Source organism: Scyliorhinus canicula, chromosome 13 (genome assembly GCF_902713615.1).
Source record: "Scyliorhinus canicula chromosome 13, sScyCan1.1, whole genome shotgun sequence".
NCBI lineage: Eukaryota > Metazoa > Chordata > Chondrichthyes > Carcharhiniformes > Scyliorhinidae > Scyliorhinus > Scyliorhinus canicula.
The window spans coordinates 67,203,256-67,215,978 of NC_052158.1; the positions used below are offsets into that span (position 1 = coordinate 67,203,256).

General features: G+C 57.6%; 1 protein-coding gene across 3 annotated transcripts in view; it reads left to right on the top strand.

Moving 5' to 3' along the window:
- Window positions 1-576: 576 nt before the first annotated feature.
- Window positions 577-12,723, top strand: part of LOC119975863 (alpha-1,4-N-acetylglucosaminyltransferase-like) — a 29,206-nt gene continuing 17,059 nt past the window's right edge. Inside the window, exons 1-2 of one of the 3 annotated variants that reach the window (XM_038815744.1) lie at window positions 611-640; window positions 8,011-8,083. Coding sequence is in view for 1 of the 3 variants with exons in the window: in XM_038815742.1 (XP_038671670.1) it covers window positions 7,092-7,101 (10 nt within the window). In the remaining 2 variants the exon portion in view is untranslated. Of the gene's footprint in view, window positions 641-7,002; window positions 7,102-8,010; window positions 8,084-12,723 lie in introns of those variants that run through there. The other 2 variants (XM_038815743.1, XM_038815742.1) reach the window with 2 other exon arrangements.

A 12,723-nucleotide genomic window follows, 5' to 3' on the forward strand; every position in this document is an offset into this window, starting at 1 on the left:
TACACCACTGTATCACCAGCTTTTGTGGGACAGGACATTCCCAGATTTGGTGATGGTGGATGGTAACTGTAAGTTAATGTGACCACATCAAGCTGTTGCTTGAGTTGTCTACGGGACAGTTTTGGCACAGGTCCCCAGATGTTGGTGAAGAGGGCAAGGTTTTGCCTTAACTATTTACGGTGCCCAGGTCAATGCGAGGTGGTCCAAAGAGTTTATTCTTTTTCCACTTTTCTGTAATGGTTTGATGTAACTGAGTGGTCCACAGGTTAAAGTCAACCGCTGTGACTTTGGTGAAGTAAATAAGATGAGTTTTAATGACTAAACAGCAAATTGATGGCCACTTTTGCTGAGACCAACTTCTTCAGATTTATTAATTGATTGATTTTAAATTCCATTAACTGTTGTGGTGAGATTTAAATCCAGGTCTGCAAACTACCCATCCCATTGTTAATGGTCCAGTAATATTTCGATTAAAATAGCAAAATCTTTGGCTGTCACATCGTTTTTAGGGCGTGAGCCACCTGGCATTGATATTGGCTTCTGGCCAAATGACGCAATTGCACCTCATAATCAAACAGTTCCTAATCAGCCATTCTTACACACAACACTGACTCTCTGGAACACTGATGTATTTCAACAGGTAGGTGATGATACCTTTTAAAATCACACCTTTGCTATATTTTCAGGGTATTCTTGTCAGATTGGGAACTGATCTTTACTGTGTCACATCGTATTGTTTCCTTTCACACTTTCACACCGAGAGCAGCATGTGGAATAATATAAAATAGGACAGATAAAAAGAGATCTCGTGTTCAATCCTGTCTTTCAGTGTTTCTCAGGTGTACAGATAAAAAGAGATCTGTGGGTTCAATCCTGTCTTTCAGTGTTTCTCACGATGAGGGCCGACGAACCTGTTCTGTGCTGTACTGTTCTATGTTCTACGTACATTGTGAAGCTATTGGATGAGTCAGAAAATAATAATCGGGGCAGCCCGGTGCCGCAGTGCCTCACCGCTGCCTCACGACGCCGAGGTCCCAGGATCGATCCCGGCTCTGGGTCATTGACCGTGTGGAGTTTGTACATTCTCCCCGTGTTTGGATGGGTTTCGCCCCCACAGCCCAAAGATGTGCAGGTTGGGGGATTTGCCACATTAAATTCCCCTTTAATTGGAAAACAAAGTGGCAGCTTAGAGCCAATGTGGATCAGCGAACACAGAACTGAATTTGCTGTGAGTTAAGACATGGACAGCAGGGGTGCGATACGCGTCAGTTTCACCCGCTGCGGAAGTGGCGAGTCCCGGTGTTTGTGTGGTGGGGAGAGAGAGACCCGGCGTTGGGGGGGGGGGGGGGGCGGGGGGAGGGAGCAGAGACTGGGGGGGGGGGGCAAAGAGAGACCCGGCGTTGGGGGGGGGGGAGAGAGGAGGAAGAGAGACCCGGTGTTGGGGGGGGGGGGGAGGAGGAGAGAGGCCCGGCAGTGTTGGGGGGGGGGGGGGGGGGGGGAGGAGGAAGAGAGACCCGGCGTTGGGGGTGGGGGGGGGAGGAGAAAGAGAGACCCGGCGTTGGGGGGGGGGGGGGGGGGGGGGAGGAGGAAGAGAGACCCGGCGTAGGGGGGGGGGGGGGGAGAGGAAGAGAGGACCCGGCATTGGGGGGGGGGGGGGGGGGAAGGAAGAGGACCGGCGTTGGGGGGGGGGGGGGGGGGAGGAAGAGAGACCCGGCGTTGGGGGGGGGGGAGGGAGGGAGAGGGGGAGAGGGAGGGGGGGGAGGGGGGAGGGGAGAGGGGAGAGGGGAGGGGGGAGGGGGGAGAGGGAGGGGGGAGGGAGGGGGAGGGAGGGGGGGAGGGAGGGGGAGGGGGGAGAGGGAGGGGGGAGGGGAGGGAGGGGAGGGAGGGGGGGGGAGGGGAGGGAGGGAGGGGGAGGGAGGGGGGGAGGGAGGGAGGGGAGGGAGAGGGAGGGGGGAGAGGGAGGGGGGGGAGGGAGGGAGAGGGAGGAGGGGGAGGGAGGGAGAGGGGGGATGAGGGAGGGAGAGGGAGGGAGAGGGAGAGGGGGGAGAGGGAGGGAGAGGGGGGGAGAGGGAGGGAGAGGGGGGGGAGAGGAAGGGAGAGGGGGGGAGAGGGGGGGAGAGGGAGGGAGAGGGGGGGGAGAGGGAGGGAGAGGGGGGGAGGGGGGGGGAGAGGGAGGGAGAGGGGGGGAGAGGGGGGAGAGGGGGGGGAGAGGGAGGGCGAGAGGGGGGAGGGGGGGGGGAGAGGGAGGGAGAGGGGGGAAAGGGGGGGAGAGGGAGGGGGAGGGGGGGAGGGGGGGAGGGGGGAGAGGGAGAGGGAGGGGGAAGAGGGAGGGGGAGGGGGGGAGAGGGAGGGGAGGGGGGGGAGAGGGAGGGGCAGGGAGGGGAGAGGGAGGGGGAGGGGGGAGGGGGGGGAGAGGGGGGGGAGAGGGGGAGGGAGGGGGAGGGGGGAGGGAGGGGGAGGGGGAGGGGGAGGGGGGAGGGAGGGAGGGGGGAGGGGGAGGAAGGGGGAGGAGGGAGTGGGGGGGAGGGGGGAGGGAGGGAGGGGGAGGGGGGAGGGGGAGGAAGGGGGAGGGAGTGGGAGGGAGGGAGAGGGGAGGGAGAGGGGGAGGGAGGGGGAGGGAGGGAGAGGGGGAGAGAGGGGGAGGGAGAGGGGGAGGGAGGGAGAGGGGGAGGGAGGGAGAGGGGGAGGGAGGGAGAGGGGGAGGGAGGGAGAGGCGGAGGGGGAGGGAGGGAGAGGGGGAGGGAGGGAGAGGGGGAGGGAGGGAGAGGCGGAGGGGGAGGGAGGGAGAGGCGGAGGGGGAGGGAGGGAGAGGCGGAGGGGGAGGGAGGGAGAGGCGGAGGGGGAGGGAGGGGGAGGGAGGGGGAGGGAGAGGGGGAGGGAGGGAGAGGGGGAGGGAGGGAGAGGCGGAGGGGGAGGGAGAGGCGGAGGGGGAGGGAGAGGCGGAGGGGGAGGGAGGGAGAGGCGGAGGGAGGGAGAGGGGGAGGGAGGGAGAGGGGGAGGGAGGGAGAGGGGAGGGGGAGGAAGAGGGAGAGGGAGAGGGGGAGGGGGAGGGAGGGAGAGGGGGAGGGAGGGAGAGGGCGAGGGGGAGGGAGAGGGAGAGGGGGAGGGGGAGGGAGGGAGAGGGGGAGGGAGAGGGGGAGGGGAGGGAGGGGGAGGGAGAGGGGGAGGGAGGGAGAGGGGGAGGGGGAGAGAGGGGGAGGGGGAGGGAGGGAGAGGGGGAGGGGGAGGGAGGGAGAGGGCGAGGGGGAGGGAGGGAGAGGGCGAGGGGGAGGGAGGGAGAGGCGGAGGGGGAGGGAGGCGGAGGGGGAGGGAGGCGGAGGGGGAGGGAGGGAGAGACGGAGGGGGAGGGAGGGAGAGGCGGAGGGGGAGGGAGGGAGAGGCGGAGGGGGAGGGAGGGAGAGGCGGAGGGGGAGGGAGGGAGAGGCGGAGGGGGAGGGAGGGAGAGGCGGAGGGGGAGGGAGGGAGAGGCGGAGGGGGAGGGAGGGAGAGGCGGATGGGGGAGGGAGGGAGAGGCGGAGGGGGAAGGAGGGAGAGGGGGAGGGAGAGGGGGGGGAGGGAGAGGGGGAGGGGAGGGAGAGGGGAGGGAGAGGGAGAGGGGGAGGGAGAGGGGAGGGGGAGGGAGAGGGAGGGAGAGGCGGAGGGGGAGGGAGGGAGAGGGAGGGAGAGGCGGAGGGGGAGGGAGGGAGGGAGGGAGAGGCGGAGGGGGAGGGAGGGAGGGAGAGGGGGAGGGAGGGAGTGGGGGAGAGGGCGAGGGAGGGAGAGGGGGAGAGGGAGGGAGGGAGAGGAGGGAGGGAGAGGAGGGATGGAGAGGGGGAGAGGGAGGGAGAGGAGGGATGGAGAGGGGGAGAGGGAGGGAGAGGGGGAGAGGGAGGGGGAGGGAGGCGGTTGCGGCGTTGAGAGGAGGGGAGAGGGGGGTTACCTGCTTTGAGAGGGGAGGGGGTTACGGCGTTGAGTTGAGAGGAGAGGGGGGGTTTACGGCGTTGAGTTGAGAGGAGAGGGGGGTTTACGGCGTTGAGTTGAGAGGAGAGGGGGGGGCGGCGTTGGAGGGGGTAGGTGGGGGGGTTGGGGTAGGGGGCAGCAGCGTGCAGAGGGGGGGGCGACGGATGGCCGGGGGCGACGGATGGCCGGGGCCAATGCACCGTCGCCCCCTCTGCACGCCGCTGCCCCCTACCCCAACCCCCCCTCACCACCCCTACCCCCTCCAACGCACCTACCCCCCTCACCACCCCTACCCCCTGCCACCCCTACCCCCTCCAACGCCCCTACCCCCCTCCCCACCACCCCTATCCCCCTCCAACGCCGCCCCCCTCTCTCTCAACGCCGGTACCCCCCCCCTCTCAACGCCGCAACCCCCCCCTCAACGCCGGTACCCCCCCTCCTCTCAACGCCGCACCCCCCCCCCCACTAACGCTGCACCCCCCCCTCTAACGGAGGAAGGAAGGGGGGGAGGAGGAAGGAAGGGGGGGAGGAGGAAGGAAGGGGGGGAGGAGGAAGGAAGGGGGGGAGGAGGAAGGAAGGGGGGGAGGAGGAAGGAAGGGGGAGGAGGAAGGAAGGGGGGAGGAGGAAGGAAGGGGGGGAGGAGGAAGGAAGGGGGGAGGAGGAAGGAAGGGGGGAGGAGGAAGGAAGGGGGGAGGAGGAAGGGGGGGAGGAGGACGGAGGGGGGGAGGAGGAAGGGGGGGAGGAGGAAGGAGGGGGGGAGGAGGAAGGAGGGGGGAGGAGGAATGAGGGGGGAGGAGGAAGGAGGGGGGGAGGAGGAAGGAAGGGGGGAGGAGGAAGGAAGGGGGGAGGAGGGAGGAAGGGGGGGGAGGAGGGAGGAAGGAGGGAGGAAGGAGGGAGGAAGGAAGGGGGGAGGGAGGGGAGGGAGGGAAGGGTGGGAGGAAGGAAGGGGGGGAGGAAGGAAGGAAGGGGGGGAAGGAAGGGGGGGAAGGAAGGGGGGGAGGAGGAAGGAAGGGGGGAGGAGGAAGGAAGGGGGGGAGGAGGAAGGAAGGGGGAGGAGGAAGGAAGTGGGGAGGAGGAAGAAGGGGGGGAGGAGGAAGGAAGGGGGGAGGAGGAAGGAAGGGGGGAGGAAGGAAGGGGGGAGGAGGAAGGAAGGGGGAGGAGGAGAGAGGGGGAGGAGGAGAGGGGGTGTGTGTGTGGGTACCGGCCTTCAGAGGGGGGGGGGCGTGGGTACCGGCCTTCAGAGGGGGGGGGGTGCGGGTACCGGCCTTCAGAGGGGGGGGGGTGCGGGTACCGTCCTTCAGAGGGGGGGGGTGCGGGTACCGGCCTTCAGAGGGGGGGGGGTGCGGGTACCGGCCTTCAGAGGGAGTGAGGGGGGGGGGTGTGGGTACCGGCCTTCAGAGGGAGGGGGGGGGGGTGGGTACCGGCCTTCAGAGGGAGGGGGGGAGGGGTGGGTATCGGCATTCAGAGGGAGGGGGTGTGTGGGTACCGGCCTTCAGAGGGAGGGGGGGTGTGGGTACCGGCCTTCAGAGGGAGGGGGGGGTGTGGGTACCGGCCTTCAGAGGGAGGGGGGGGGTGTGTGGGTATCGGCCTTCAGGGGGGGAGGGGGTGTGGGTACCGGCCTTCAGAGGGGGGGGTACCGGCCTTCAGAGGGAGGGGGGGGTGTGTGGGTACCGGCCTTCGGGGGGGGGGGGTTGTGTGTACCGGCCTTCAAGGGGAGGGGGGTGTGGGTAACGGCCTTCAGAGGGAGGGGGGGGGGGGTGTACCGGCCTTCAGAGGGAGGGGGGAGTACCGGCCTTCAGAGGGAGGGGGAGGGGGTGTGGGTGCCGGCGTTGAGAGGGGTGTGTGTGTACCGGCGTTGAGTGGGGGGGGACCCTGCGTTGAGTGGGGGGGGACCCTGCGTTGAGGGGGGTGGGGACCCCGCGTTGAGGGGGGTGGGGGGTTGCGGCGATGAGGGGGGGGGTTGCGGCGATGAGGGGGGGGGGTTGCGACGATGAGGGGGGGGTTGCGGCGTTGAGAGGGTGGGGGGTTGCGGCGATGAGTGGGGGGTTGCGGTGATGAGGGGGGGTTGCGGCGATGAGGGGGGGTTGCGGCGATGAGGGGGGGTTGCAGCGTTGCGAGGGGGGGTTGCGGCGTTGCGAGGGGGGGTTGCGGCGTTGCGAGAGATGGGGCGTTGGAGGGGGGTAGGGGTGGTGGGGAGGGGGGTAGGGGTGGGGAGGGGGGTAGGGGTGGGGTGGGGGGGAGGGGGGGTAGGGGCGTTGGACGGGGTAGGGGTGGTTGGGGGGTAGGGGGGGGTAGGGGCGTTGGAGGGGGTAGGGGTGGTTGGGGGGTAGGGGTGGTGAGGGGGGTAGGGGTGGTGAGGGGGGTAGGGGCGTTGGAGGGAGGTAGGGGTGTTGGAGGGAGGTAGAGGTGGTGAGGGGGGGTGGTTGGGGTAGGGGGCAGTGGTGTGCAGAGGGGGGGCGACGGTGCGTTGGCCCCGGGCATCCGTCGCCCCCCCCTCTCTGCACGCCGCTGCCCCCAAACCCCCCCACCACCCCTACCCCCTCCAACGCCCCTACCCCCCCACCGCCCCTACCCCCCTCCCCACCACCCCTACCCCCCTCCCCACCACCCTACCCCCCTCTCAACGCCGCAACACCCCCTCCAACGCCGCAACACCCCCCCGCCGCAACCCCAACCGCCGCAACCCCCAACCCCCCCCGCCGCAAACCCCCCCAACGCCGCAACCCCCCCCCAACGCCGCAACCCCCCCATGCCGCAACCCCCCCCCCAACGCCGCAACCCCCCCCCCCCCCCCCCCAACGCCGCAACCCCCCATCATAAATGGTTGACGCCGTTTTAAAGCTACTCTGTTTTTCGCCGACGTGACCCGTGGCCCATCCGGGCCGGAGATTTGGTGAAAGAAAAATATAATGAAATCCCGCCGGCACCAGCTGTTTTCAGAGGCTGCCGGCGGGATTTGCACAACGCCGGTTTTTGGCCGGTCGGAGAATAAAAAACCCGGCGGGAGCGGGATTAACGCCGCTGCCGGCCGATTCTCCAACCCTGCGTGGGGTCGGAGAATTTCGCCCCTTGTCTATCAGCTTTGCAATACGAACGAATGTCCTTTAGACAATCAGCCTGTAATGAGGTGGTGAGAGCTGTTTCCCTGATGCATGTATACGGGTAGGTCCACGATGCCTCTTCCAGACACTCAGGAGCCAGGCTGAGCATTTCTGATTTGTCGGCGATGAAATGTGTTACCTGAGATATGCGTGTGTTTAGTATGCTGATTTGTGTTTGTTCACATTTTCGGTTTGAGAGATTCTCTTCCCTTCTGTCCCATGTGTACCTCAGATTCTGCATTTTCCCTGCTGCATAGTATTACCGGTGAGTTCAGCTCCCCATTACTGAAAACGTTTCTAAGTGTGTGGGTGGACTGGGGAGAAAGTCCCCAAGGACCCAAAGAATGACTAAGTGTGTTTGAATGCTGGTCTGGATCTCACCCAAAAAGTCAATGAAACTGAGAAATGTATTGTTTGAATTCCACCCCAGATGACCTCAGGTTTACAGAGTGGAAAATTGGAGATCAGCCAGGTGTATGTTGGAGTTGTTGATTCCAGAGGTGATGAAGGAGTGAATAAAATTTTCAGCAGCAGATGTGCTGAGACAGAATCAGGATGTGCAGAATGATAATTACAGGGTGGAAATAGGTAGTCTTAGTGATGGCCTGAATATCAGGCTCGGAGCTCTCTTAGGATCAACTGTGACATTGAGGTTCTCAACGGAATCTAGCTAATCTCACACTGTTGCCAGAGTGAAGGTTAAAGTCTATAGCTACTGGATGGAGTTTCGAGCTGTAAGAAGTGGCTACAGGTTTCCCATATTTAATTGTAGAAAATGTTTACTCATTTACAACAGGATGTTGGATAAGAATCTGATAATGTAGCAAAATGGAGGAGTCAATAGTGTTGAGATAGAGCAGCACATGTACACATTAACACTATGCCCACAGGCAGCGTAGGTAAGAACAGGGTTGGGCTAATGGTTGAAAAGAGGAGGTGAGTTGTAAGTTCAAATTACTTACCTTTGCAGGAAACAGGAAGTTTGTCCCACAGACTTCTGGGAAGGTTTACCCCTCCCTAGACAATAAATTCTGGTGGAGCAGGTGAGTGCCTTATTACATTATTATTTTTCTTTTTCTTATTTGTTAACCAGAACTAAGTTGAAAAAGACTATAGCAGAGGTATCCAAGTTTGTTATTTTTTTAAACTGAAATTTATACAAAGTAATAAATTAATTAACTAATCAGAGATGGCTGGGGAGGTGATGTGCTGTAGCTGTATGATGTGGGAGCTGGCTGTTCCCCTTGTGAATGGCAATGACCACATCTGCAGCAAGTGTTGGTTTCTGGAAGAACTCTGGCTCAGAGTTGATGATCTGGAATCTGAGCTTCAAACACTGCGGCACATCCGGGAGGGGGAGAGTTACCTGGACACTTTGTTTCAGGAGGCAGTCACACCTGGGAGATTAAGTAATTCACATTCAGTAAGTGATCAGGGACTTCAGAGTGTGACTGTTAGTGAGGCAGGCAGGGGGAACCTGAGTTCAGGAGTGCAGGAGCCTCAGCCCTTGACCTTGTCCAACAGGTATGAGACTCTTGCTCCCTGTATGGATGAGGAAAAGGGCTCTGGACAGGATGAGCCAGCTGACCACGGTACCATGGTGCAGAAGGCCATTCAAGAGGGGGGAGTAAAAAGACAAGTAGTTGTTATAGGGGATTCTATAATTAGGGGGACAGATAGTATCCTATGCAAGCCGGATCGGGAGTCTCGCATGGTGTGTTGCCTGCCCGGTGCCAGGGTGCGGGACATCTCTGACCGTCTTGAAAGGATATTGGAGCGGGAGGGGGAGGATCCAGTTGTTGTGGTCCACGTTGGGACTAACAACATAGGTAAAGCTAGGGTGGAGGACCTGTTCGGGGACTATCAAGCACTAGGAAGAAAACTGAAATACAGGTCCTCAAGGGTCATAATCTCCGGATTACTGCCCGAGCCACGTGCCAATTGGCATAGGGACAAGAAAATTAGGGAAGTAAACACGTGGCTAAGGGATTGGTGTGGGAAAGAGGGATTCCACTTCATGGGACATTGGCATCAGTTTTGGAACCGGGGGGGATCTGTACCGTTGGGACGGTCTCCACCTGAACCGATCTGGAACCAGTGTTCTAGCGAAGAGGATAAATAGGGTGGTCAGTAGGACTTTAAACTTCTGAGTTGGGGGGAAGGGAAAGTGAAAGCGACAGGGAGCATAGAGTTAAATGGCAAAATACGCAGGAGGATAACATGTAGGCAGGTGGATTTAAGCTTGAGGCAGACTAGGAATTCAATAAAAAGGAAGGATAACTTTGGACATCTTAGGACTTCCAATATCTGTAATGATAAGAAAGTTAGCATTAAGGCACTTTACCTGAATGCTCGTAGCATTTGTAACAAAGTGGACGAACTAATGGCACAGATCATCGTGAATGATTATGATGTGGTAGGCATCACAGAGACATGGCTGCAGGGGGTTCAGGACTGGCAGTTAAACATCCAAGGATATACAACCTATCGAAAAGACAGGGAGGTGGGCCGAGGGGGTGGGGTTGCCTTGTTAGTTAAGAACAAAATTAAATCTATGGCACTAAACGACATAGGGTCGGATGATGTGGAGTCTGTGTGGGTAGAATTGAGGAACCACAAAGGCAAAAAAACCATAATGGGAGTTATGTACAGACCTCCTAACAGTGGTCAGGACCAGAGGCGCAACATGTACCGGGAAATAGAAAAGGCATGTCAGAAAGGCAAGGTCACGGTGATCATGGGGGACTTCAATATGCAGGTGGATTGGGTAAATAACGTAGCCAGTGGATCCAAAGAAAAGGAATTCATGGAATGCTTACAAGATGGCTTTTTGGAACAGCTTGTCATGGAGCCCACAAGGGAGCAGGCTATTCTGGACCTAGTGCTATGTAATGAACCAGACTTTATAAAAGATCTTAAAGTAAGAGAACACTTAGGAAGCAGCGATCATAATATGGTTGAGTTCAGTCTGCAGTTTGAAAGAGAGAAGGCAAAATCGGATGTAATGGTGTTACAGTTAAATAAAGGTAATTACGAGGGCATGAGAGAGGAACTGGCGAAAATCGACTGGAAGCAGACCCTAGTGGGGAAGACAGCAGAGCAAAAATGGCAGGAGTTTGTATGCATAATTGAGGACACTGTACAGAGGTTCATCCCCAAGAAAAGAAAGATTATCCGGGAAGGGATTAGACAGCCATGGCTGACAAAGGAGGTCAGGAAATGTATCAAAGAAAAAGAGAGATCCTATAAAGTGGCCAAAAGCACTGGGAAATCAGAAGATTGGGAAGGCTACAAAAACAAACAGAGGTTAACAAAGAGACAAATAAGGAAGGAGAGGATCAAATATGAAGGCAGGCTAGCCAGTAATATAAGAAATGATAGTAAAAGTTTCTTTCAATACATAAGAAACAAACGACAGGCCAAAGTAGACATTGGGCCAATTCAAACTGATTCCGGAAGGCTAGTGATGGGAGACGAGGAAATGGCTGGAGAACTTAATAAGTACTTTGCGTCTGTCTTCACAGTGGAAGACATGAGTAATATCCCAAAAATTATAGAGGGTCAGGGGGCTGAGTTGAGTATAGTTGCCATTACAAAAGAGATGGTGCTAAAAAAGCTAAAAGGTCTTAAAATTGACAAATCTTCTGGCCCCGATGGGCTACATCCTAGAGTTCTGAGGGAGGTGGCTGAAGAAATAGCGGAAGCGTTGGTTGAGATCTTTCATAAATCACTGGAGTCAGGGAAAGTCCCGGACGATTGGAAGATCGCTGTTGTAACCCCCTTGTTCAAGAAAGGATCAAGACAAAAGATGGAAAATTATAGGCCAATTAGCCTAACCTCGGTCGTTGGTAAAATTCTAGAATCGATCGTTAAGGATGAGATTTCTAAATTCTTGGAAGAGCAGGGTCGGATTAGAACAAGTCAACATGGATTTAGTAAGGGGAGGTCGTGCCTGACGAACCTGTTAGAATTCTTTGAGGAGGTGACAAGTAGGTTAGACCAGGGAAACCCAGTGGATGTGGTCTATCTGGATTTCCAAAAGGCCTTTGATAAGGTGCCACACAGGAGGCTGCTGAGTAAGGTGAGGGCCCATGGTGTTCGAGGTGAGCTACTGGCATGGGTTGAGGGTTGGCTGTCTGACAGAAGGCAGAGAGTTGGGATAAAAGGTTCTTTTTCGGAATGGCAGCCGGTGACCAGCGGTGTCCCACAGGGTTCAGTATTGGGGCCGCAGCTGTTCACCATATATATTAATGATCTGGATGAAGGGACTGGGGGCATTCTAGCGAAGTTTGCCGATGATACGAAGTCATCGGTAGTGCTGAGGAAGTGGGGAGGCTGCAGAAGGATCTAGACAGTTTGGGAGAGTGGTGCAGGAAATGGCTGATGCAATTCAACGTGAGAAAATGTGAGGTCTTGCACTTTGGAAAAAAGAATCCAAGCATAGACTACTTTCTAAACGGTGAGAAAATTCATAAAGCCAAAGTACAAAGGGATCTGGGAGTGCTAGTCAAGGATTCCCTAAAGGTAAACATGCAGGTTGAATCTGTGATTAAGAAAGCGAATGCAATGTTGTCATTTATCTCAAGAGGGTTGGAATATAAAAGCAGCGATGTGCTACTGAGCCTTGATAAGGCTCTGGTTAGGCCCCATTTGGAGTACTGTGTCCAGTTTTGGGCCCCACATCTCAGGAAAGACATACTGGCACTGGAGCGTGTCCAGCGGAGATTCACACGGATGATCCTGGAATGGCGGGTCTAACATATGATGAACGGCTGAGGATCCTGGGATTGTATTCATTGGAGTTTAGAAGGTTAAGGGGAGATCTAATAGAAACTTACAAGATAATACATGGCTTAAAAAGGGTGGACGCAAAGAAACTGTTTCCGTTAGGCGAGGAGACGAGGACCCGTGGGCACAGCCTTAGAATTAGAGGGGGTAAATTCAGAACAGAAATGCGGAGACATTTCTTCAGCCAGAGAGTGGTGGGCCTGTGGAATTCATTGCCGCGGAGTGCAGTGGAGGCCGGGACGCTAAATGGCTTCAAGGCAGAGATAGATAAATTCTTGATGTCGCGAGGAATTAAGGGCTACGGGGAGAATGCTGGTAGGTGGAGTTGAAATGCCCATCAGCCATGATTGAATGGCGGAGTGGACTCGATGGGCCGAATGGCCTTACTTCCACTCCTATGTCTTATGGTCTTATGGTTGATCTGTGGAGGATACTAAGGTTAACAATGCAGGAGCAGGAGAGCAATAACAACTAATTTTCCGGGTTCGATTAGATAGATAATAATGGAATCTGCTGAGAACATTCCCACACACTGGATAAGCGTTGGAAGAGAATGATGTGGTCAGTCATGCCAAAAATCATAAAATGAAATGAAGATAAGAAGTAGGACAGGGTTAGGCCATTCGACCCATCAAGCCTGTTCCCCATTCAATGAGATCATGGCTTATTGTGGATTGAAAAAATGAAATGAAAATCGCTTGTCACGAGTAGACTTCAAATGAAGTTACTGTGAAAAGCCCCTAGTCGCCACAGTCCGGCGCCTGTTCGGGGAGGCTGTTACGGGAATCGAACCTTGCTGCTGGCCTGCTTGATCTGCTTTCAAAGCCAGCGATTTAGCCCTGTGCTATTGAACGCCACATTATATTTCTGCCTGTTCCCCTGTAATATTTTCTTT